We start from the raw sequence: 26,397 nt of genomic DNA, 5'->3' as shown, positions 1-26,397 counted from the left end.
TAGGTGGACATGTATTGTACAAGAACTCAGTAACGTCTGAATGCTGCCTCCATCACCACATAGTAAATGTATAGGGAAGAAATTACAACGGAATAATGAATCACATGTTCGGCTTCCCTCTTCTTTCTGTGCCACTCAGCCTTCTGGGTCTGGTGTGGAGATCTTAACCTGGGGTTGAAACACTAGGCAGAGATGAGTAACATCTGGCTATGTCCACTGCTGACTGAAGTGTTCCCTTTCAAGAATCAGGCTTAATACTGAGTTAAAATATGGTGTAGGACTGTGTTCCTCTTGCTCCAGAATTATTTATTCCTGGGCTCTTTCTGCCATTGCTGGCAATCTTCCTTCTGGGGGCATGATAGTAATATAAACTGCTGCTTCTTGACTACTCAGAAGTGTTGGGCATGAGATCCCTTCTGACTGAGTCTGCGGTCCAAGGCAGAGATCCATGTTGTTCAAAGGTGCTTTCGCTATTGACTGTGACTGCTTCTCTGAGGCCACTGGGACAGCAAGGATTACTTTTCAGGGCCTTGTCAGAACCAGCTTGGCAAGAGACTTTGAAGACTGTAACTCTGGAGTACAAACAACAGCCAGAAATAGTTCACTGGTTGTTGGCCGTTTGCCTGAAGCCAGCTGGTTTCAATGGTAGAAGCTGTATTTCAGGCTTGGTTTGGACAACAGAAGCAGTTAAAAGCTTTTGTTAAATGAGGAAGTGAGGGGAACAAGGGGGAAAGGTGGAGATAGGACAGCTGAAACCAGTGAACCTGTTTTGGGGTAAATAGGATGTTCATTTTCCTAGGTAATATTTCCCATCCTCAGGGATGAATCTTGCTTTCCCAGCATTCATCATACGAGGTCACAAAAAATCATGAGGTTTCTGGAGCAGATTCAAATGCTTCCTGCCATTCTGTAGGAAATAAAGCCACCTCCAAAATAAGTTGATCTAGCTTCAGATCTCAGTAAAACTAGCAGTGATGAAGAGAGCCTCTTGCAGATGCTCCCATTGCTTTTTCCTGATCATTCTCCTCCCTCATGGAGCGGAGCTAATGCGCATTCCACCACCATTAATTCTGATCTCTGGAGGTGTTGAGTTTCCCCTGAAACTAATGAAAGGGCCTTTTGAAATTCAAGCCATCATTGTATTGAAATGGAGGATGGGGACGTAGAAAGGAAGGGAGAAAGGATCTTTCCTGAAGAATTGCATGGAGGAATTGCAGTATAATACATCTATAAAAACCATGTCAACCTGCTGCCAGTATGGATTGATTCAACCCACCATTCACAGTAATGTTCTCAGGATGGGGAAGTGCTGTGACACGAGACATGCTGATGTATGGCTGCATTAGCCTGGCCAGTCCATGGAAGCAATTTTGTCATGAGGGAGGGAACCAGGAGGGTGATCCTGGCTTCTGAGACACATCTTCTGAGGAATGCTGGGAAGCCCTGTGGAATTGCTGTGACAAGCATATACCCCAGCAGGCCTCCTGGACAGTTGTGGTTCTCCCTCTCTCTCCTTTGCTTTCCTCCCATCAGTTGATTATGCTCTTAACGTGAGGTTTTTTTTGACAGACATTGTTGGAACTGCCCGTCCTGACGAGAAAGCCATCATGACCTATGTTTCTAGCTTCTACCACGCCTTCTCAGGAGCCCAGAAGGTATCGCAGGATCCCAAGCTCCCTCCACAGAGCACACCTGGTGCCGTTGCTAATGTCCAAACCTTTTTTTCTTTCTCTCTCTCCTCTCTAGCTACGGGCATCTTTATTATTATGTTCTTGGTAGAGTTGGCTGTTGGTTCAAAGTGGTGCCCCAGACATAATACATGGGGCAAGGGAGCCAGGAGTCCCTGTAGCCAGTGGTACTTCCAGTGGCACTTATGTATGCCAGCACCTTGGCACACACACAGACCTGAGGCAGTAGGGAGCTCTGCCTTCTCCATTTGCCTTCCAGGCTGCTGCCCTGACAGCTGAGGACCTGCACCCTTGGGTTCCTGGGAAGTCTGAGCTAGGATGCTTGGTCTCACAAAGGTGGAGACCACCACATAGATGCTCTGCTCAGCAGGACACTGCAGTCTGCCCCCACTGGAAACAATGCTGATACCTATTCTTTTTCAAAGATAGAGAAGCAGGGCTGACTTAGTGGTTTTATGAGGGGTTCAGTGAATACTCAAAGCTTTATCTTTTACCGTACATATGCTGCAGGTTCCTGCACCCTCGCTTCAAGGCTTGAACCTGCTGCTTTCTCAAGTTGAGCCACAAATTCAGTCCCAGACACCTGCGGCTTACAAAGCATGTCTAACAAGTACATCCATGATGATTTTGCAAACAGTGCATTGCTTATCATAACTGAGATGCCTGGTTTTGTTAATTTGGGTTTTTTCCTCTTTTTCTCACTCACCATGCTGTAAATCGGGCAGTTGAGTCCTTGCTGTGTCTGGCTTAGCCATTTTCCTGTTGGTAATGGAGTCACATAAGGAAAACATTGTAAACATCTCTCGCCAAACCCAAGCAGCTGCCTGTACTCCAGTGCTGTAGGAACAGGCGGTGCGTGTTGCAGCAGAGCAGATACTGTGTAGGAAGCACACTGCGTAGGAAGGCTCTGATCTCTGGCTCCTTGGTGTACAGAAAGGCCTTGAGCACAGGCGTTCAAACCTCTAAACAGCCCATTTTCATCCTTGGGCCAGGCCCCCAGAGCGCAGCTGTGCAGGTGCAGAGTCCGGACTGGGGGGGTGGGCGGGAGGGGTGCCGCTTTGAGCCACAAGCCAACGCTGCTAGCCACCTTCTGATCCGAATTCCCAGCTCTCCGCATGGAAATCTGTTTGGCCTGTCCTGCAATGCATGATGGGAAGTTTTCTGCCCCTCTCTCACGCCACCCATGATTGTTTTGTTTTATCCTATGTGCTGCTTCTTACTTTATCCTTTCAACCTGTTTTCCTTCTCTGCACAGATATTATAGGCACGCTAAGGCCGGATGAGAAGGCCATAATGACCTATGTCTCATGTTACTACCACGCCTTCTCAGGGGCGCAGAAGGTGAGACTTTACCACTAACAACTCCCTCCCCTCTCCCTGCCCTGCCCACCACTCCTCTCCACCGAGGAATGGACCAGAGCCCCCATCTGCCCCAGGGCATTTGCAGGGAAGCCCAGTGCATCTAGCAATCTGTTTGGATGTGCCATCTGTAATCTTGCTGGAGAAGTGATGTAAATGTCCTTCTGACAGACTTGAGCTGCTCCTTCCTTCCAGTTTCACACCCCAGCAGTGGAGAAAACATTTGGTAAAGCTGGCATTGAAAGATGAATGAATATCTGCTCTGACAGTCAGTACACTTTCAGTGACTAGTGGGCCATCCTGGCCAGGCAATGCACCTCCAGTGTTACCACAATCAAATCAGCATACTCTGGGAAATCAGCCTGTCCTCCTTGAGCTGCCACCCTGCCTTCCACACTCAGCCCCCACTAGGTCAGTGGTCTTTTCCTAGGCTGAATCATCCGTGAGCTGGTTACACAGCACTTTTGTGCTCCAGACACCAAATCTATTCCCACCAGGCCTTAAGCTTTCCCAAATTCACACACTTCTCCATTCCTTGCTTCTCTGTAGTCATTCCCTTCTGTTTCCCAAACCCCCTATATGTTTTATTTCTCTTTCCTCTGCTTAGCCCATTTCTATGACTTCAGTCCTTCCTCTGCTTCCTCTTGACTCCGAAGTCTCTTTGCCTGGCATTGGGACATTAGAGGAACCAAACAGTCACAGTTCACCCTTGGGCAAACTTCCTCCAAAATAGCAATTACCCTGCAAGCCAAAGGTTCATCTTTTCCTCCCATGCCATAGCCTGGCTGGGCTGCAGCCTTTCCATAAGATCACTGCTAATTTCAGATTGTAGGCTTTGGAACAAGAAAATCCGAAGTTCAAGACTTCATTCTTCAAGTTACGAACAGATGTAAAATCTCCCTGTTCCCCCAGCTACAGCTTCTTTTTCTCACTAGGCCTTTTCTATTTGAGAGACAGTCCATGTGTTGCCCAGCTTGAGGGCTAGCTTGACTCTAGGAAGAGTCCGTCTCTCTTGCACAAAATAGTGCTGATGGTCGCAGCCTTGAAGAAGATACCGTGCTGATGCTGGCTTTCAGAGGGCAAATGCAGGCAGGAGGTTCCAGGGAGCAGCTCTCTAGTTCAAGCTTTTTGTTCTCTGCCCTGTTGCATATAAATTACATGATACCGTCTTGTTTCCAAGGAACTGGGAACGTGTCCCACAGCAGTGCAGTAGACTTGCCCGTTTGACATTGTTTGTGTAGTCATGACTTTTTCCACTAGGATCCTGCCTTGTGAATAGTTTGAAACCCTTAAGACCAGGCTGCAAGCTCCAGCCAGCTGATACTTGCTCAGGAAGACTGTAGTCTCAGAACTCATGCCAGCCCAGTGATAAGGTCTGCTGTTTGCCAGGTGCCCCTGAGGGACTGCTCCATGCTGCCTGCTTAACCTGAAGAACTCCAGATTGAGGAAAAACTACAGTATAAGGAGGGTTGTGGCCTGCTGCAGGAACAACCTTCGCCAATCCCTTCCTCTTCTCTCTGCGCCCATTCCACGATTTGGAAACCTGCTTAGCAGGTCACACTCATCAGCAGTTTAGGTGGATGCTAGGTTTCCTGGGATAACTGAAAACAACCTTTTACTGCCTCAGGACGTGAACTAAGTAGCTGGGGCAAGAACTGGAGATGGAGCTTCTTTGTTATTAAAGTTTCAATCCCATGTAGTCTAACTGGCTTACAGGGAAGATTAAAGATTTAATAGTTTATTAAATTTTTAGCAGTCCTGATGGGTCATCAACTCAACTGTGCCCTGGTAGGAGGGGCACAGCTCCCTTTTGGAGCTGCCCTGGCCATATGTTAGCCAGCTGCTGAGTGACACAGACTCAAACACCCAGGCAAATGCAGTGATTACAGAGTACAAGCCGCAGTCAGACTGTAATGTGTTGCTTCCTCGTGCACGGTTAGGTGACTTACTCTGATATCGCTCCATTTTTCATTCAGATTTTTCATTACTGCCACCAGTCCTGAAGGGGAAGTCCCATGAGCCGCTTTCTGCTTCTTTCACTCTCTTATACTGAGCCTTTGAAGGTACAGGGTCCCCAGCCTGACGTGTGTGTAGATCGCTGCTTTTTCTTTATGCCATTGTTATATATATATATATTTGTAGGTATACTTGCTTTGGTTGGTTTGCTTGTTTTCTAACCGCTTCTGACTTTCACACTAAATGCATGCAACTACTGGTTGGCTTGATATTTTGTAAACTTTGATTTCTGGGTTGAAAATTTCTAACTAATGTTTTACCATTTTATTAAGAGATTGTGTTTGGCATACAGTATTCTGGAGTATAGCCTTCTGAGGCTAAAGGACAACAACAGGCTGGCATCTTCCTATGCAGCACACTGTGGGAGTGCCTTCCTGTACGATCTTTCTCATCGAAGAGACCTGGATCCATAAGCTAGAGAGACAGCTAACTCCACTTCCATCCTAAGCAGTCCAAGTCAGGGTTGAGAAGTACAGAAAAGACAAAAGGCAGAGAAATTACCACTACTTTGGCTATTCAGCTTTCCATTTTGAGTACACCAAACAGCACATGCATATCACAGAGCAGTGCGGTAGTGAGCAGAATGCCCTGGGCTTGCCCTCCCCTCAGTCTCTGAGTGCAAGTCGTATAATGTGTCAGCATAATGCTGCACTGAAGCTGATCAGCTCACACAGGTTCCCTGAGAATACAGGTATTCAGCTTCCAAGCCCCAGGATGGTGCATCTTCTCAGTGCTCTCCATGCCTTGTGGGCAGCCTGGCTTGTTTGGGGCCAGCATGAGCATCCTAAATGCATTGTTGCCTTTAGCAGGGGGAGGAAGCCAAAATGACTTTTTCCACTCCACTAATGAAGGCGTGGCGGAGCTGCCTTGGCCTCATGTAAACATCTTAAGAGTGCTACTCTTTTTTTACCTGAAAGCGTTTCACTGAGGTTGCCATCACCACAGATCAGCTCATTAGCAGCAGTGTGGGAGGTATTTGTGGAGCTTACCTGAAACCACATGGATCCTTTTGTCCTACCTTCCTCAGAGCAAGTCAGTGTAACACGTTGCTCATGACATTAATGATGATAGTGGCCACAGAGCTTTTCCTGCTGCTGCAGCAGCAGCACACTTGCATAGAGCAGTCTGGAGTAGACAAGAACTGTTGGGAAGCAAGCACTGGTAGGGGAGAGAAAGCCTCTACACTTCAGCCGTTAGGTTAATACAAATAATGTCGTAATGCTGACATTCAGAGGGCTTTTGTGTTTGGACAGATGTTCAATGCGCATATATACACACACATATTTAAAAACTTGGGCAGCTGGAGGAAATCTATTGTCGGATACATGTAAATATGCCTCTGTGAAATGGGGTCCCTCCTGCACAGCTGGCTGCTGCTGCAGCAAGCTTTTACAAGGGGTGTAAAAAGAAGAAAGTTAAGAGTGTGCAGGGAGCTCCTCTCCTGGGATGACTGAAATAAACATTTGGCACCACCAGTTCTCCCCAGTCACTAAACACATCATGGTGGGGCTCTGGCAATGTCTTTTTGACATACTGTTTGGTCCCATGCCTACAAAGTTTTCTCTGGATATCAAAAAGCACTCCATTAAAGTACAAACTGTGGTTAAGGGCAGATCAAAGTATAAGCTTTCTTAAATGTAAGCATTGTTTGCAGATTTTTTTAAGTGAAATTGCTCTTTCTCCTGTACAGCTCCTCCAGAAGTGTTTTAAATTAGTTAGTATCTGTGTATCTGCTAGCTGGCCTGCTTTAGTGAAGGGACAGATGACTGAATATGTGTTCCTACAGCTTCTTACAAATGAACAAGACTGCCAGACCCCCGGGACCTTAGCAATCCATACATCCCTGTACAGCCTATGACTTTATTGCTATTCTTGCTGCCTTGCATCAGCTGCAAAAATTAGAGGATTTTTCTCAAATGGCCTTGGAGATTGAATAAGCAGATAATAAAAGGCCTTTTAAAAATAGAAAAAGGTTGAAACTTGCCAGCTATAAGCTCAGCAAAACTTCTTTTGGCATCAGTCCCACATGTAATTTAAAGGCAGGACACAACATTCACGATTGGTCTGTTGTAGTGTTGGCATGTCCCCTCTCCTCTTCATCTCCACTTACCATGTGTAAGGAGGACTACTCCATAGAAGTCCTGTGGGTAGCACTAGCACCTTCCCCAGGCACGAGGGCCATAGCTATACTGTGGTAGGAGGCTGCTGAGCAATCCCCTGACACTCATCACAGGGGCACATCCTCTGAGGCTTTGTGGCATGGCACCCACCATGATAATGATAAAAGGAGCTGATATCCGTAGATGTATGCTGTACAAAGACCAGCCTGCTGTATGTTCCCATGCCAAACACATGCATGGCACTCGAGGGCAGAGTGTCTACTCCTGAGTTCATAGCTGGGATTTTTCTGATCTTTACTTTGTTCCAAATAAATGTTTTAACATGTTCAGGTCCCTGCAGAAAACAAGGTGTAGGTTCCACGACTGAAAGAAAAAAAAACCAAAACAAACAACTAAATAGTAACAACAGGCTCTTTTTTGATGAGACTCATTTTGGAAAAGTAAACAGAAAGATTATACAGAAAGGGGAAAAGAAAATCCCCTTCTCAGCTGAATCATGAGACCCTGAATATGTGGTAGGTGTCATGCAGCAAGATGCTGGAGGAGGTAACCCTGTAATGAGTGCCAGAAATACAGGGAAAGCTGGAAGACAAGCTGGGCAGAATTTAAGGTTAAGAGAAGCATCTGCCACTTCATCTTCCACTAAAGTTATGACATTTCCAAAGTCCAGTCTGTAGATTAATTCTGTTTAGGCAGCTCTTTTGTGGGGTAAAATCACGTAGAAATTCTCATCAGCCTGACACCACTCTGTTACTGGTGTTGCAGCTCTGAATGCTGTTGAGGAGAGTGGAGAGGGTGGCAGAAACCCCCTATCTTTGTAAAGAGGCAGCCAGGGTCCTTCTGGTAGGCTCTCTCCTAGAAGCAGCTTCAGAAAAGGCACAGAAATACGGTTGTTCCACAACACACAGGGTGGGCTCCGTGGAGCTGAGAATCTCTGAAGGAATATATTCAACTGAGAAGGGAAAGATAAATCATTATAAAAAGTCAGATGGAAAGCAAAGTGGTCAGAGCAGATGTTTTGAAGCGTGGACAGGTTGCTAGAGCTAAGGGTAGGAGACTTTACCCACAGGTATGTAGCAGGAAGCTAAACCACAAGCTTTGGTTTATTTTATTTTATTTTTTTCACACTTTTTCCTTCTTCTGTTTTATTTCTCTTCATCAGGCGGAGACGGCAGCAAATCGTATCTGCAAGGTGCTGGCAGTCAACCAAGAAAATGAACAGCTCATGGAAGACTACGAAAAACTGGCCAGTGATGTAGGTGTTGGTTTCTGGGTGGTGCTGTGTGGAAAGAAATTTCATTTAACCTTGATAACTAATCCTGGTGAATGCTACTGGCTGGTGTTTCCCTGGAAAATTATTTTTCTCCCTTCTAGCTTGAGAAAAAATAAAGATTGAGCTTAACTTAAAGACGAGGGCAATCTACTTTAAAGCAGAAAGCTCCCATCGAGCAGCTTCGAGATTCTCATTTTATGAAGAGCAGCCACAGAAATGCTAAAATGAAAGAAAAAAGTCAAGCTAGTTTAATTTGTGTTCCTCAGGATTATAAAACTTCATAACATCTTTCATGCAAATTGTACGCTGATACATTGCAGAAGTCAGAAACTGGATCAGAGAGAATGGAAGTTAGAGATAATTGAGGAAACAAATATGCATTTGCTGATAGTAGGAAAGAATCTGTGTAAGTTACAAGCTGGAGGCTGCGTTGGTTAACTGAGAAAGAAGGCTGACAGACTGAGAGGCATGGAGCTACAGGAGTGACCAATTGTGGACTGGACTATGTTTATGGAAAATAAGTAAGGAGAAGAAGATGGAGAACAGAAAGGCAAACATAGCCCATGAGCCTGGTTTCAGCCTGGTCTGAAAAGCATAGGACATTACTCCATTCACACTATAGACTGCTCATTGCATTAGCATTTTGCCAGCTCCCCATGTAGGTTTGCTAAGGAAGGCTATTCAAAGAGCAACACTGATTTCAAGGAAGCTAGAGTGGGAAAAGCGCAACGGGAGGCAAGAACTTGATTTCTCCTGTCAGACTGTTCTGGAGATATGACTTACGGCATCCTTCAGTTATTCAACAGTCCAGCAAAACTCTAAGGGTTTAGTGTAATCGGAGGACATAGTTTGGTCCTGACTGTGCAAAAGATATGCCTTAAGCATGTTGGGTTGGCAGTGCTGCAACAAGCAGTACTATTTAGTGTGGTAGGGAATGGGCTGCTCATTAAAAAAGCTGGCAAACTTTTCTTTACAAGCCGTGCTGGTGGCAGAATCTTTCTGACAGCAAACATAAAAGTAAATGGTCCCTAATGAGAGCAAAGCAACACCTGTGGTTTAAACATGATTTTCAGTTCAAGGCTTCTTGTTGTTGCTCTTTCCAGCTGCTGGAGTGGATCCGTCGCACCATCCCCTGGCTGGAGAACCGGGCCCCAGAGAACACCATGCAAGCCATGCAGCAGAAACTGGAGGACTTCCGAGACTACCGCCGCCTGCACAAGCCCCCCAAGGTCCAAGAGAAGTGCCAACTTGAGATCAACTTCAACACCTTGCAGACCAAGCTGCGGCTCAGCAACAGGCCAGCCTTCATGCCTTCAGAAGGGAAAATGGTCTCGGTGAGTGGGGGTAACCACTCATTTATACCCCAGTCATGCTTAAAAATGGGAGTCCTTTTCTGCCTTTGGATGGGCAGAGCATGCCCACCTTCAGAGTGAGCTACTTTACAGTAGGAACCCTGAAGAATACAGTTCAGTGAGGCCAGAATAAGAGATGATTGAGTAACCATTGGTTCCCTGTATCTAAACCAGACTCTGAGGCCCTTCACAAGCCTCGTGCCTTTATGAGGAGATGTCTGGATGTCTCTCATTCTTTCTGATTCATAAATGGTTGGGTTTTATTAAAGTTTCACATGTCTTTAGAGAGGGACTTTTGTGCAGACACGTCCTGACACTGCTAGTCCTGTCTATCTTAAGTTGGCCTTCGTCTTCCTGGCCTGTCTGCACAACACTGTGAGATGAAAAGCCCACACTGACTCCCTCCAACCAACTGGAGCCATGTAGCTCACTGAGGCTAGCGCTGATGAACACCTTCCTCCCCATCTTCTAACCTGCCTTTTCTTCTCATGCTCCTGTCTCTAGGATATAAACAATGCCTGGGGTGGCCTAGAGCAGGCTGAGAAGGGCTATGAGGAGTGGCTGTTGAATGAGATCCGGAGGCTAGAGAGGCTGGATCACCTGGCAGAGAAGTTCCGGCAGAAAGCATCCATTCATGAGTCCTGGACAGATGGTAATGCCAACCTACATGCTTCTTATTGCCTGACGTAGTGCTGTACCTTATGTAGGGAGGAAGAGAAGGATTGTGCGTGAGATTTTCCTCTTGAGAAGGCTGGGTTTATTTCTTATTTTATTAGAAAATAATGTATGAAAATCAGCTTGATCTCTGTTCTCCTACACGATGCAGCCACATCGGCATTTGCTAACTGTGGCAAAGCGAGAACTTCGAGTAGAAGAGAGCTACATAGGAAAAGATGATGTACAGTAAATGCTACAGTTGGCCTTTACAGGACCAGCATAGCCCAGTTCGCACACACAGGGCTATGAGACAAGACCAGTACAAACTGTGACAGCAATGCCATGTGCTGCACTAGTGCCCTTCTCTGTTGTAAATGGCAAACGTGCGCTCCGTGGTTTTAAAGTGAGGATTGTGCATCTCTAGGCCAGCACACGTGAGGGCAAGCCTTGGGCAGGGTGTGTGGAAAGAGGCAGATGTCCTTTAGAGGGCTCCTGGGGCTGACTCGGTGGCAGGGAGCTGGCTTTAGGGCATTGGAGCCTGTTCTTCATTCTCCTGTCCTTTGGCTCCCTCCGCAGGTAAGGAGGCAATGCTGCAGCAGAAGGATTACGAAACTGCTACCCTCTCGGAGATAAAGGCCCTGCTGAAGAAACACGAGGCCTTTGAGAGCGACCTGGCCGCACACCAGGACCGCGTGGAACAGATTGCTGCTATTGCACAAGAGCTCAAGTACGGCACCCCAGCGCACGCCCCATCCTTGGGGCCAGGGAGGCTTAATCAGCTTTGCCCTCTGCCCTCTGGAGAGCCATAAATCCATCCCCATACAAAAATGTTGAGAAGTCGCAGTGTTTCCAAACAGTATCTAGGATACTGCTCTCCAGTATCCGGATGCACCAGAAGAGCAGGCCAGAAAATGGATGAGTCGTGGGTGCTGATGAGGGGGCGGCAGAATTACATTCCCAAGCCAAGTTTCCATCCTCTTCCAGCTCGTTATGTTGCTGTGAACCCTTTTCTAAAGAGTCTGACCTGCCACTGGCGCCTGTTAGGTTTCAGAGTTATAGCACTGTCATACTTTTCCAGGAACAGAAGGAAATAGCAGAGGATAGCAGGTTCTCAGTTTGTTCTCTTTTATCCAAAAAAGCCCTCTTTATTCTAGCAGGAAAATATCTGCTGATGCTTGAGCCCATCGTGGCCTCTGCTGCCTTTGCCCCAGGGATACTGCACCATGTGCACTCTGGTTGGCACTTGCTCCAGGGCATCCTCACAGCAGTTCCCTCTGCTTCTCCCCAGCTTGGAAACCTTCACCTCTGCTCCTTTTTCTGGAGTGAGGAGTGATGCAGGTTACCAGGAAAAATGGTGTCTCATCAGGGCAGGAGGTTGATGGCTAGGGGAAGCAGGCAAGTAAAGAGCTGGCCTCTGCAGCACAGGGAGAGAGATTCTGAAACCCTGCGTGTTTCTTGGCAAAAGCAGCCTGAACAACTTGGCTTTGACTGTGATTCCTATTTTTTTAAATATTTATATATCATGCTGTCCTATCTCAAGTTAGTGTCTGGGCCAAGGTCAGAACTCTTGTCTGAAGGACAATCCACTAAAAAATCAGGATTATTGGATCGAGATCATTATCTCCTTTAACAACACAGATTTACAGAATTGCTCCCTTGTCCACTGGAGGATTGACCTTGGAACAGCAGGAGGGTTCAAGGCAATCCTTCATGTCAGTAAGATTAAAACTGAGGCTGGCTAGTCAGCAAGCATTAGCTGACCTGCCACTTCCAAAGCACATGCTACATGCCAGCCAGAGTAGCTGCAGCTCTAAGAACAACAGGGAAGGCTGGGCCCTAAGCTGGGGGAGAGGTGATTTCTTCTGAAGTGTGAGAACAGCGAGCTCTGCCATCCTTCCAAAAGCCATCTTCCACCTCAGCAAAGAAGCCATGCCCTGAAAAAACATGGGTGAGCTCTTTTTCCCAGAGATACACTGCCAAGGAGATGGAGAGGGTCTGGAGGAAGCCACTGCAGCTGCCCACACCGGACATTTTTTGGGGCACAGCATGTTCCCCTCCCAGCGGTAGCAGTCCAGCATGAATGCATTACAAGCCAGGCTTTCAGAAGCAGTTCTTTCTTCTGCAGTGCTGGCTCTGCAGCAAAGTAGATCAAGGAACTGATCTGGATTAAAAACCCAGCAAAGAAGTTATTTTTAGCCCAAATCAGTTGCCTGACTAGTTTACCGTAAGGCTCCACCAACAGTTGTGCCCACACGCCTCAGGAGGGCAATACAATAGTGAGAAGAAACAGGTCTGGGGAAGGCAAGAGGAAACTGTTTAAACCTGCATTCCTGCTTAGAGAAATGCTCATCAGATGGCCCATGGTCACTCAGTAGCTCACTGAATTATTCTGCTTTCTCTTTTGATGCTGACACATCCCAGCTTGGCTGGTCTCCTTCTGCCTGCAGGTTTCTCCCTCTTTGACCATGTGCAGAACCAAGAGCACAAAACAAGACCACAAGCTTCATCTTAGCCCTGTGCTCTCCTTTCCCCAGCTATACTCTTACCAGCCTGCCTTCCATGAGTGCCAGCCTATAGACATCTCAGCAAAGCACTTCCTGTCAGGCGTATAGGAGAGAAACCTACACTAATTCTGGATTGTCCTAAATAAATGACTGGCTTGTGTAATTTAGTTATTCCCTTGCCGCCTGTACTATACAACCCTCGGAATGATCTTAAGCAGTTTTTTGCATTCATAATAAAATCTTTGTTGCTCATTCTGATGTACAAGGTGCAGGTAGTTAGCCTGTGTGATGTTCTTAAGCAGAGTACAGGGGCATATTGCTCTGCTCATAATCTGCTTATTCCCATCTTGAGCAAGTCTGTAGTCCCTTCCCCAGTGCGAAGTTATTCCCATCAGGCAGCCGGCACCAGTGTTTGTTGAGGCCTTGGGTGGTGGTTGTTTTTCTTCCTGTTCTGTTCTGTTTGATGTACCATAACATACAGTGTCTCCAAAACTAGATACTGCTGCCTTCCTGGCTCGTTTTACTTCCAGAGACCATGAGCTCTTTGTCTAAATCTGTCCTCAAGGCTGATAAAGATTTCTAATGAGTTTCTCTTTCTTCTCCAAAAGTTCTTTCTTTGACCTTTTGTCCTTTTTTCCCCCGCCCCTTATAGTGAGCTGGACTATTACGACTCTCCCAGTGTCAATGCCAGGTGCCAGAAGATCTGTGATCAGTGGGATAATCTGGGTGCCCTAACCCAGAAACGTAGAGAAGCCTTGGAGGTGAGACATATTACAAGTTGGACGTTTGGGATTTCATGGGTAGGTCCTTTCTGGGAAGCAAGCTGCAGTGGGCACAAGCAACCGATTTCAGTTCATTTGTGCACTCCTAAAACATCCTGGACTGTAAATGAGGGCAACATTTCAGCATATTTAGCCTGCTTTTCCCTTTCCAGCCCAATTATACTGCCATTTGTTTCCTTGGGCTATCGATTTATTTCTACTTTTGTGGTTTGTGATTTGTTCTGTTTGAACAGACTGTCCTTCTTTTGTTTTATTTCAAAGGACCTCAGATTTTTCCCTCAAAGGAAGAAATCCATCCTGTGTGTAATCTCTTAACACCAGAGACACTTGTAATGTAGCACTGACCTGGGAGCACCAAGGAAGTCTGAAAGGAAGGAGCAGCTCAGACAACCCACGTATCTATGTGGTCATTCTTCTCTAACCGTCTTTCCTGCTTTTATTTCTTTTTTTTGTGCATGCCCAGAGGACAGAGAAGCTACTGGAAACGATTGACCAGTTGTACCTTGAATACGCCAAACGAGCTGCCCCTTTCAATAACTGGATGGAAGGGGCCATGGAGGACCTGCAGGACACGTTCATTGTTCACACCATTGAGGAGATCCAGGTACAGAGCAGTCATTTGTATCAGTTAGGCTCAGAAAGAGAGAAGTCAGAGGTCTCCTGAATTCCTAGTGGTCCGAAATTTCTAGGTCATGTTTTGGTACTTCTGCTCTAGTGAACAAGCCATAGCAAACAAAATAAGAGTATGTTTTTCCTTGATTTCATCCAAAATCCTGGATCTGAATAGGTATGAAGCATGCTCACACCATCATATCTGGACACAAAGAACTGAAAGTGGATTTTTTCAGTGTAACTCTGAAGTCAAATTAATGAAAACCTGAAAATGGAGAGAATCTTTCAGGGCCTTGTGGGTTTTTTTAACCCACATGAGCAAACCTTAGTGCTGCTTATGGGTTCTCCAGGTCAGTTGCTCCATGTAGGACCAAATGACCTGGACATGACATTGCATGATAGGATGTGCCATGAGGGCAGTTGTTGAGCTGCCAGCTGGGTTTCAGTGCTGAGCAAAAAAAAATCAGAATTGTCTATTTTGGTGGTGGATTACCATTTGAAGCAAAAGTCATCTTTCCTCCTGTAAGACAGATAGAGAGTATCTCAGTTTTGCCCTTTCTGAAAGGGTGTTACAAAAGCAACTTTACAGATAATTTTCAGACCTTTGAGAGGGGTAGTGAAATAGCCCTAGCCTGGAATCAGCTCTGTTACTAAGCTGCTACTTGTTTCTTCCACCCTTCCCTCTTGAACAAAGGAGTTTACTAAGTCTTTCATAATGCAGAACAAATCTGAACAGCATTTAAACACTTCCCTCATCTCTTTGTGACTGTTTGCAATATCTTTCCCAGCCCCCCCAGACTTGCATTATATCTCTAAGGCCACTGCAGCAGCTGCAAAGTAATGAGTCATCATGTAGGGAAGCAATTTTACAAAAGTAGTTACAGTGTGCGAGTTGTAAGAGAGTGTTTCAATCATGTGGTTTACATTTTTCATTCCCTTTTCTATCCACACTGTTCCCTCAATTACCCCTGCACACGCCTCTCTGTCCCCCATTCTTTTTGCTGCCTCTTTCCCTGTGTTTGCTTCCCCAGTCTTGGTCTTCCAGGCTTCTGGGATGAAGTACCTTAAAGGCCTGTAGAAGCAGTGGGAGATGAGCCAGGACCAACTGGCTTGTCAGCTGTCCACAACCAACCATCAAGCATGCCCCCACCATCGGTCCTTGGAGCACAGTCTGGGCACCGCAGCAAGATGGGAACAGGAAGGGCCTGTTGTGTTCAGGGGGAAGGAGCTGGTTTTCCACAGCAGGAGCATATGTTGCCTGTGCGAGTTTGCTGCTGGCTGGAAGACCTTCACCTAGTTTTGAGTCTGATCGGACTGAATCTGACTCTTATTATTCATCTGGAGTTTTGTTAAGTGTGGAACTAGTGCATATGTAGTGGGAGAATAAAAATATGTTGCATTTACACTATTGAGACATGACTGCTTTAACAGTAATGCTAGTAGTCAGATCATCTTCCCAAAGGGGCTGACAGGCAGTCACTGGGCAGTATTGGAGAAATAGTTCCCCTAAATTATAAGCGAAAATCATTCCACCATTTTTTGGGATGTGATCTCTGTCACTGGTCAACATGGGACAGGGGGACTCATACTGAACTCGGGGAAAATGAGATGTCACATCATTTAACTACTTAAAACAGCCTGTTCAGTGATGCTGAGAGAACCTAAAGAGTGTGTTTGAGTAGCCTGCTTTGTATCCTGGGAATATGTAAGCTTTTGCAGCCAGTTCTGCAGGAAACATTTGCTCAAGAGGCTATTCAGTAACTAATGCTCTCACCCTCTCTTTGCTGCCTCCTTCTTTCTGCAGGGATTGACCACAGCTCATGAACAGTTCAAAGCCACTTTGCCAGATGCCGACAAGGAGCGACAGGCCATCCTGGGAATCCACAATGAAGTCTCAAAGATTGTCCAGACATACCATGTCAACATGGCAGGAACAAATCCTTACACTACGATCACTCCACACGAGATCAATGGCAAATGGGAACATGTGAGTTCTCTCCAGCCTTGCAAGTTAGTGTGGGAGGATGCTGCCGCTCAATCACTGGGGCCCCAGGAAGTGGATTATTTACTCTTCAGCTACCCTCTCATGCTCACTGCTGAGCGTTACTGGGTTTTTGTCATTTGTTTTCAGCTCATTTGCCATACGTCTGGAAAGTAGAAAAGATCTTTCTGACAAATGCTGAAGCGGTGTCAGATCCCTTTTACTTTATATTTTTGTAATGAAAGATGCTACTCTCCATATCAGCTGTTGGTTCATATCAGTTGATGGTTCTTACTATCAAACAAGATCACCAAAGTGGGATCTGAACAGGGTCCAGCAATTCAGTTAATGTGAGCCACCAAAAACACAAGTAGTGAATGGCAGCTTCTTCTGGTCTTCCATGGCCTGAGAAGAGTTTGCATCGTGCGTTCTACAGCAGATAGGATTCATATTCCATGAGCCTGCCCATTGTGTCCTAAACCATATAACTGCTTGTTTTCCATGCAAACACCCACTCCTCCCTTCCTTCCAGCAATTTCTACATCTACTATACGTGTGCCTTTGTATGTGTAAGCTGCACACTTTGTTACTCTTTGTTGTAGGTGCGGCAACTGGTTCCCAGAAGAGATCAAGCCCTGATGGAAGAACATGCTCGTCAGCAGCAAAATGAACGACTTCGTAAGCAGTTTGGTGCACAGGCCAATGTCATTGGACCCTGGATCCAGACTAAGATGGAGGTAGTGCTTTGCTCCTTTTGAAACTCCCTGTTTTCCTCTTCAATGATATTCTTATCCTTGGTCTTTCTTCACAACTGCCACGGTCATTCTTCCTTCGGGTCACAGCAAGAGAAACTTACATAGAAAATACAGAGAATCCCAAGATGGATATCAGTTACTGAAGCGCTTGTACTTTTCTTCCCCTAACTTTTCAGTACAGAAATAAAAAACATGACTGGTATTTTAATGGATTTGTGTTTATATGCAGCAAGTTAAAACTCCTAGATCAGAGGCATGCTTTGTGTAACTGTTTTCACAGCAATGGTCTTGATACACATGACAAAATAAATACAGCTAGCACATCAAACATCAGCAGAGGAGACATATTTTTAAGGCAGATCGTCTCTCTTTAGGTAAGATTTGACTTAAAGTAATTGGAGTTGATGAAATGGAAAAATATGAAGCTATTACTGATGGCAGGAGGTGTAAAGAAGAGAGCAATTATAGAAATACGTCTGTATGAAGGAACTAAGTTAGTGGATGACAGTACATCAGAAAAAGATTTGGCTTGGTACATTACTAGCTCATGGACTGCAGTTTCCTTTTCTTTTGTATCCTTGTATTAGACACATCTCCTGTGACTCACCTAACTTGGAAAGTGTTCAGGGCTCTGCTAATGTTTTTGCTGACAGTGTCTCGGCTCATTTAAAGTAACTGCTCCATGAGATAGTTTTTTGAATCATCATCCTGTGTGAGTGTGAAATAGCCTGCAACAAATGCCAAGCATGTTGAGGCTTGTCCTTCCAATGGGGTCTAACTCCTTTGACTTTGCTAATGCAGGAGATTGGCCGCATTTCAATAGAGATGCATGGGACCCTGGAGGACCAGCTCAACCACTTGCGGCAGTATGAGAAAAGCATTGTGAATTACAAACCAAAGATTGACCAGTTGGAAGGAGACCATCAACAGATCCAGGAAGCGCTTATCTTCGACAACAAGCACACCAACTACACCATGGAGGTAAATGTTTTGGCAGCAGATCAGCCAGCCTCATCTGCTGTGACCAGTTAGCATCAGCCACATCTAGCTCTGGCAATGTGTTGTGGTTCTCAGGAAAATTGAGAGCTTTACAATGTGGCCAAGCATGCAACAACATGTCGCTGAATTTTTTCTTTGCCTTGCTGTACTTCATGCCAACCTATTCCAACGTACTTGCAAATACAGACAATAGAAATAATCTGAATGAGATCAACGGTATTGCTTGGAAAATTGGCTGGTTTCATTTCTCCTGCCACCCAGTTGTGGCAGCCTATTAGCTGGGATTAGAAAGACCAGGGGAGTGCTGGTGATTTTGCGCTGCCACAGCCTGGCAGAAGAAAAAAAACTCAAACAAAAGCTTTTTAAAATTGTGGTCTGGCTTTCTGTTAACAACGTGAGGTTTCTTGGAGGCAATCTGAGCTTGATATGAGTCCAGCAGAACACACAGAGGCTTTGAAACTTGTCTTTTGGTTTCTGGCCAGCTCTCCATTAAGCAACAACAGAGGCAGAGGAGCACCACTGTCTTCCAAAAACTATGGTTTATTTATTTTCTTGGTAAGGAATGTTTTCTGCCCAACTAAGTCCTAAATCACTGGGTTTGATTCTCCTTTGTGTTAAAGGCTCCCAATATGTTGCTCTGACATGGCAAAGGAACTTCGCAGTAGGACCAAGACTTTCTTAAGATCACGAATTGGCCTCTTCAGGGTTATTTTCAGTCAAAATTCGTATTTTAAACATCTGGTTGGCTCACACTGCAGGTTTTCTGAGCAAATGGACTTCTCCTGCCCTGCCACTGGGATAATTTAATTTGCAACAAGTAGCACATTCCATCCACTGGCCTCAGAGGCAGGCGAGCTACTTTTTAATTTAAAAATTGTTCTGTCCTCTTTTCCAGCATATTCGAGTGGGCTGGGAGCAGTTACTAACAACGATTGCTAGAACCATCAACGAAGTGGAAAACCAGATTCTGACCCGCGATGCCAAAGGAATCAGCCAGGAACAGATGAACGAGTTCCGGGCTTCTTTCAACCATTTTGACAGGGTAAGTCAGCGCTGACTGCAGCTTGGCAAGCTGCAAGCTTCCATGTAGGCTGCACAGTGCAATAAAAACCAAAGAGTCACTACGATAAAACTAGACCATTAGAAGAGATTTCATTCTTAATAATGCCACACCTGTGGAGCAGTCATTCCTGCAAAGACTGTTAATTGTTCATTAGCCTGGGAGAAATACATCTTGACAGGAAACTGCTACGTTTCCTGATAAAGCTAAAGTATGATAAAGTTTGGAGGCTTGTTTAGGAAATTAGACTTTTACCCCATCTTCTCCTGAAAGCAGATTATTATCTTAATTTATAAAGTTCTTTGGAGCAGCTGTCCTTCACTCTGACGTAGCATAAATCTGTATCAAAGAAACCAGTATTGCTCTTGTGTGGAGCACACAGGAGGATCCATATGCACCAGGCATTGCATGACATAGATAACCCCTGATGTAAAGCCTGCCATGCCTTACCATGGAAATACATGCCAAGCCGCTAGCGGGTGCAATAAAAGAAGGAATTCCTTAAAGGAAATTCTCTTCCCCTCAGTTTGCCAGCCTGTCTGCAGCTTTTCCTTCTACAACCCGAATCACAAAGGTGTCATGCAGGGAAGCAGAAGCAGCAGCCAAAGCCTGAAAACGGCTCCATTATCAAGCCCTTCGATGTTGTCTGGAAATCCATGAGCAGCCTGCAAAGATACTAAGTCAGTGATGCAAATAGAGGTTGCTCTCTACCACTTGCTGCACCAGCCAGACTGTTAGAAAGGTCTCCAGAGAAGAGGGCTGCAGCCTGCCCTCAGAGATTGGCAACACTTTGAGATTGCTGAACACTGGCTGTTTCAGCCCTTCTGTAGCTGCCAAAGAAAAACAAAACCATGGCTGCTTTTCTTAGCAGAGGGACCCATGAAGCCCTGTAGATTTTATATTTTTTTGCTTGCCCCTTTCTCCACAACAGCCTGACTGATCATGTAAAGAAAACATTGGTTTCCCATATTCAATTGTGTATTTGATTTATGAAGGCTTAATGCTGACTTTAAAAGCTGATTTTCTGAGGAAAACCGGTTGGAATTGGCCCCACCATCTTGTCAAGCTTCCTTGATCTGGCCAGAGATGGTGGTGGCACACGGGGACTTTTCAGTGCTTGAGGGCTGTCCTTAGCTAAAATTCTGCAGGGTGGATGGGGATTCGCACCTCCTGTGGTAGCTTGTGTATAGTTTGATGGAGACATCCAAGCACAGGGGGAGTGGGGAATGAGCAAAGGGAGGAGCAGCTGCCAAGCCATGTTGTGCTGCGCTGTACAGCAGTGCTGTTTGCAGAGCTGAGCACTTGAAATAGCTTTGTCAGTCAAAGCTCCACCTCACGTGCAGGCCGCATAAATACAGCCATAACACTGCTCCCCTGAGCTTCAGCTGGTTTTCCTTGTCTGTTCCTGGGATGCCCTGACAGCTAAGCTTCCTTGGGTGTGTTGCCAAACATACCTGCCCTCACCTACTCCTTTAGTGGGACTTTTGACTAGAAGATTAAGGCAATGCTTCCCCACTGCCTCTGCCTGCTTACCTGCACTCTGGGTTACTAGTGAAACACAGGGCTTCTGACACTATGGATAACAAGCAGTGACACAAGTAATTCACTTGGGAGATGCAGATCTTGAGGCTTCTGAGCATCAACTGTTTTTGTCATTCAAATGCTCTCAAGATATGACGAGCTCTCTGAGAAGGAACTGTTCCAAGAGCATTTTTAGCACATCCTGAAATGTCATTGTGATATCTAATGTTGTGCACTTTTTATTTTTCTTCCCTGTCTTTCTATCTGCATGTCATTCTTCCTCTCCCTCTCTCCTCACCCACTGCATGGTGCACCTCTTTGTTGTCCTTCCACCTCCCTTCGATCTCCCCTGTGTCTCCTTCCTTCTGCCCCACACCGTCACCGCACTGGCACTGCATGTCCTGCTGCCTGGCACACCGCATAACCAGGACCACTCCGGCACACTTGGCCCTGAGGAATTCAAAGCCTGTCTCATCAGCTTGGGTTACGATATTGGAAACGATGCACAGGTACTGAAAGCTAGTGGTGAACGCAACCAGATATTAAACTGAAAAAATAACAGTTTTTTCCTTTCTTTTCTTGTTTGTCTTAATCCATCTGTCATTGCTATTCTTGTGTCTGACTATATATACATCACTTCTCTATACTGTGTCCTCTCTAAATATACTTTGGTATCTATACCTTCTTAATTCCCTAATTGTTTGTCTTGGGAGAATCCTTTCATGTCTTCAAACTATTCCATTTATTTGTGTCACTTAACATTCCTTTTCTTGTCTATGCCTCAATCTATCTTGTTTGATATCTTCATTCCTTTTTTTATCATCAATATGTTCCTCGTGTGTAAATATTCCATGTCCAAAACCACCTTTGCTTCTTCATGGTTTCACAAACTATCTTTTCTCTGTTGTTTTTTATTGTCCTGTAAATCCTTCCTTCCATCTCCTCCCTCCTGAAACTCATTCTTTGTAATGTCTCATGTGGGTTCATTTCTCCCTGGACTGGTCTCCCTTTTCTTTCTTGGCTTTCTCCATCTTTGCATCATTCCCTGTAGAAGAAGACTGGTATGATGGATTGTGAAGATTTCCGAGCCTGCCTTATCTCCATGGGTTACAATATGGTAATGTAGAGCCCTCTGTCAATACTGTTCAAAGTGATTCTTATAGGCACCTTCAAAAATAGAGAGGATGTGTAGTGAATCAAGGTAAATTTATCTTTATCTTCCAGAACTATCAGCAATGTTAGGTGTACACGTAAAATTCTTGTCTCACAGCCACAGCTTAAGGTAAAAAAAATTTAAATCATTGTCGAATTCCTGTGTATTTCAAGTAAGAATTATATTTACCAAACTGTGCAGCTACAAGTGGAAGAAACAACAAACTTCCTCGTATCGGTACCTGCACTCTGCACAGCACACACAACCTCCCCAGCCTTAAGTATTAGTTGAACTCACCTGGAAGTACACACAACCAGATTTCCAAATACACTCAAATGCTGCTCCACTCATTTCTACCATTTATTTCACATCTCTCTTCCTATACATGTAAGTTCCATTTCCAGTCATCCTCCCTGTACCTTTTCCCTCACCAGAGTACCTGCGTGTTCAGAACAGTAACATACAGCACTTTGAGGGGCACGTTAACTAATAGGAATAGGTAGAGTGATGCTCATCAAGGGGCAGAATTGCATAGTGCAGAAATATTCACCTGTACTCTTAGTACCTTTGCTCCTGGTGCCGTGCAAAGCAGTGTTTATACATCTTACTCATCAGCCCAGTAAAAATACAGACCTTTCAGTGTAGCATGCCAAGTTGCAGCAACATTTGATTAGACTGCAATTACTCTTGAAAGTATGCAGTTCTAGATGTCTTAGAAGAGCTTGTTCCCAGAAGACTCAGCTCTGCTCTCCCCTTCTCCTTACGTGGGGAAGGAGTCCCAGAGATGAGAACAGATGATATTTTGTTTATATGCAAAAAAAAAAGCATTAAACTACACTGCAAGGTAATGGCTTCTGTAGCAAACTTCTCTGTAGGAACTTTCCTGGGCCACTCCAGATAAGCAAGTCCTTCTTTCCAAAGCTTGTCTAGTTAAGATGAACCAGATACTATTAAAGACCCCAGAGATGTTTCTTCTGCTGGTTTATGTTCTGGCAGATGAAGAGAACTGGCAAAAGGATTCGAGGAATGCAGATCTTCCAATATTGCTGCAGACATCTAGCATGACATACATTACAGAGAAATTTGCGTCTTCCCTGAAGTCTGTGTGATTTTGATCCCTGACAGGAGCATTGTCCTAGAGCAGGATGGAGCTGGATGTTATCCTAGGGCACAGCTGAGAATATTTTATCTGAAGGACGAAACGAGTGGCAAGCATTTGTACACAACAGCAAGTTAAAAAAGAATATCCTGATGAAAAAAACCCCTAGAAGTCATTTCTGTTTGGCTTTGTTTCTCTGGCTGTGAGATGTGCTGCTGAACAGTTTCTGCCCACTTTCATAGCACTGCTGCCCAAACGTCCAATCTTACATGACTGTCTTGTTCTCTAGGGAGAGGCAGAGTTTGCCCGCATCATGAGCATCGTCGACCCTAACCGTCTGGGTGTAGTGACGTTCCAGGCCTTCATCGACTTCATGTCCCGGGAAACAGCAGACACAGATACTGCTGACCAGGTTATGGCTTCCTTCAAGATCCTGGCTGGAGATAAGGTCAGGCTCCACACCTTCCTTTCCTGCATCTGCATTGTTCCTGCTTCCCTTTTTCTCTCTTGTCACAGAGAGAAAGCGTCAAGGGAAGCACTGTGTAGCGTGGAGGGTATTTTCACAGGAACACTGTGCAGTGCTGGAGGAGTGCAAGGCTAAAGTGTGGGTTAATGAGCAGCCTGCCAAGGCACTTGAAAGTCCTCTTCAGCTGTCAGTCAGAACTTTGCTGCCCACTCTTGCTTTATTTAATTAAGAGCTTGGTTGCAATTTGTTATTTTAAAACGTATGAACAAACCCAACAGATGGTTCTTGATTAGTCTTGAAAAACTATTAATTACTGACAGTTGCAAACTTGAGATGACCTTTCTCAGATATACATGTGTCACTATCAGTTGTTATACAAGCAGTAGTAGATTTTCATTGAAGATTTGCTGTATCTGCAAGAGGAGCATCTTTTAATCATAGAAATTGGTCAAAAGTAGGAAAACTCACAGGATGATACTAAAAGTGTTAATTTCCTAAATTTGCATCATCAAATGGATGGAACCAGTTGATAGAAAAATTACATAATCTTGGTTTTCTTATATAACAATCCCTACTAATTTTTTTTATGTAATTGAACAACTAATATGCACATATGCTACTGATATAGCTCTATATTTACTAATGATTTTATTCATCTCACTTGAAATGTCGGATAGTATTTCTCAGATGGTAATGAGTTACCCTTAAATCCAGTACTGGTTTCCATGTTTCACAAATAATCTTTTCATAATCTGTAATGTAGAAACCCATAATGCCTGTCCTTCAGGCACCTACCTGACTGAAGCTAGTCCTCTCCTCTTTCAAGGCCTGAAAATTCCACATTATTCGGATAAGCGAATCACTGAGTGTGTGGGTGCTTTTGGATAAAAATTATTAACTCCTTTACTCTGTACTGTATGTTAAATACACTTGTCAGTGTTTAATATGCTCTAGTGACTATAACATGAATCAGACAGTATTTCGTTATGAAGAAAAATACCTCTTACTCCAATATTTAAGCTGAAAGGTGGGGGCTGCAGGGAAGGGGGATAATAAAAAGTCACAAGGGAGAGAGATGATGTGAAACTTGAACCACTGTTCAGACCCGCTGCAAATGCCCGTGAGTCAGTTAGCTGAAGACAACGTACTGGTTAGCAAACACGCAGCTACTGCTACCTACTGCATGGAGAGAAGCCAAGCTACCTCAGCTCACCGAGTCTCCAGAAGCTGAATTTATATTTATTTATACATATATCTGTTGAGAGAACTGTGGAAGCAATACAGTGTTTGCTTGTCTGCTGCCTGCATTGGTGCCACCAGCCAGAGCTAGCGGGGATGGCTCCTTTCCTTGCTCTCAAGACAGGGAATGGCAACTCCCAAGCAGCACAAGCAGCTGATACCTCCTGCCAGTGAGGGACAGGATCCAAATGAAATTTCTGCTTCCTCACATTTGCTTTCAGCAGGAAGACAGAGTCTCACACGGGCAATTTACCTCCCTTACTTCCAGGTGTTTTCCGTAGGTGTGCTGGTATCTCCTGCAAAAACAATCTTTCTCTCTGTTGTAAAAACCATTTTCTTGTCCAAACAGCAGGGAAGGACTGCATTTCCCCCCAGGGTGTATGTGCAGAGAGCTCCCTGTGGGGGTGTACAGTACTAGTCTAGTTGTTGGGGTCCTGCCTCTGACTGTTGTCTGTTGCCCTGGTGGGGCAGGGGGTGGTTGTTCCTCTGAGAAAGGTCAGTTTTCTGAAGTAACCATCTCCTTATGATTTGTCCTCATTGCAGAACTACATCACTGTGGATGAACTACGGCGGGAACTGCCTCCTGATCAGGCTGAATACTGCATTGCTAGAATGGCACCCTACAATGGCCGTGATGCTGTACCCGGTGCCCTGGACTACATGTCCTTCTCCACAGCGCTCTACGGCGAAAGTGACCTTTAACTTTTTTCTGTCCCACTACACGCTCCCTCCCCTCTCTCCCGTCCAACACGCCCTTCTTTCTCTTTGCAAAGCAGCCTCTGCTCCGCTCTTTTTTGTGTTTCCCTGTTTTGCTTCAGATAACAGATCACATTTTTAAGTGGGGGGGAGGACATTGACATGGCACCGCCTACCTTGCCCTTGAAATGACAGTTTACAAAATTATTTTGTGCAAAAAAAGTTACGTTTTAAAAAGAACAGACATATTTTATTATAGAAAAAGGTATTTTTCTCCACCAGATTGAAACTTAAAAGAAAATGTTAAAATATTGCACCAAATATTTTTTGTTGTGACATAGAAAGTCAAGCACAATGTTACATTCCATCCTTTCCAAAAAGAACCAAACAACAACAAAACACCACTTGTTCTGTTAACTTCTACATTTACGTATGTCTCTCTTATCACGTTTATCTTGGGAGGGGGGAAGGCACACAAGTGCATGTGTTTGCTGGTTCACTCATTTCATGAAAATATTTTATGATAAACTTTTGAAATTGCTGTGTTTTCTAGGGAAAAAAATAATGTACACAGCTCCTGTTTTCATATTTAATTAAAAAATACAATATGCCTCCTATGTTTATCAGTGCACAACTTTTTTTTGTTGCTGAGAGTTGTCTGGTTTCAGAACATGAAGCTTGAGAGTTGGTAACTTTGATATTGCTTGTCACAAACCATATTAAAAATTTCTTGTGATAACAACTCTAGACTTTATTCATTTGTATAGTAAAATTGTTAATTCCTATTTAGTTAAAACAACAAACATGATGAAGAGAATCCAAAATTAACGGGGTTTTTAAATAGAAATGACAATTTCCCCCCCGTTAACCTTTTATTCTTGTTGAGTGATGTTGGAATTTTCACAGCTTTATGGCCACTTTAAATTAGCAACTTTTATATAATTTTTAACTATCCCTGAAACACTCACATATCTAGGAACAATATTCTTGTTGTTCCTTAAAAAACAGCACAGAATTAGTTACTAGACCTGTGCAAACAAACAACTGCTGTATCTTGAACCATCT

The 26,397-nt window shown here is 44.7% G+C and overlaps 1 protein-coding gene across 5 annotated transcripts in view; it reads left to right on the top strand.

The window, feature by feature from the left end:
* Positions 1-26,074, top strand: part of ACTN1 (actinin alpha 1) — an 88,678-nt gene extending 62,604 nt beyond the window's left edge. The window contains exons 8-22 of one of the 5 annotated variants that reach the window (XM_030483373.1): positions 1,570-1,655; positions 8,346-8,438; positions 9,560-9,790; positions 10,313-10,460; positions 11,042-11,192; positions 13,622-13,730; positions 14,215-14,355; positions 16,168-16,350; positions 16,947-17,081; positions 17,901-18,080; positions 18,994-19,140; positions 21,108-21,188; positions 21,731-21,796; positions 23,221-23,379; positions 25,180-26,074. In XM_030483373.1, coding sequence (XP_030339233.1) covers positions 1,570-1,655; positions 8,346-8,438; positions 9,560-9,790; positions 10,313-10,460; positions 11,042-11,192; positions 13,622-13,730; positions 14,215-14,355; positions 16,168-16,350; positions 16,947-17,081; positions 17,901-18,080; positions 18,994-19,140; positions 21,108-21,188; positions 21,731-21,796; positions 23,221-23,379; positions 25,180-25,338 — 2,069 coding nt within the window. In that variant the 3' untranslated portion in view covers positions 25,339-26,074. Of the gene's footprint in view, positions 1-1,569; positions 1,656-2,943; positions 3,030-8,345; positions 8,439-9,559; positions 9,791-10,312; positions 10,461-11,041; positions 11,193-13,621; positions 13,731-14,214; positions 14,356-16,167; positions 16,351-16,946; positions 17,082-17,900; positions 18,081-18,993; positions 19,141-21,107; positions 21,189-21,730; positions 21,797-23,220; positions 23,380-25,179 lie in introns of all 5 variants that reach the window. The other 4 variants (XM_030483369.1, XM_030483372.1, XM_030483370.1 and 1 more) reach the window with 4 other exon arrangements.
* The last annotated feature ends 323 nt before the right edge of the window (positions 26,075-26,397 follow it).

This window comes from Strigops habroptila, chromosome 4 (assembly GCF_004027225.2).
Source record: "Strigops habroptila isolate Jane chromosome 4, bStrHab1.2.pri, whole genome shotgun sequence".
Classification (NCBI taxonomy): domain Eukaryota; kingdom Metazoa; phylum Chordata; class Aves; order Psittaciformes; family Psittacidae; genus Strigops; species Strigops habroptila.
Note: the sequence above shows the minus strand (reverse complement) of the source record. Positions and strands in the feature narration are given on the sequence as shown.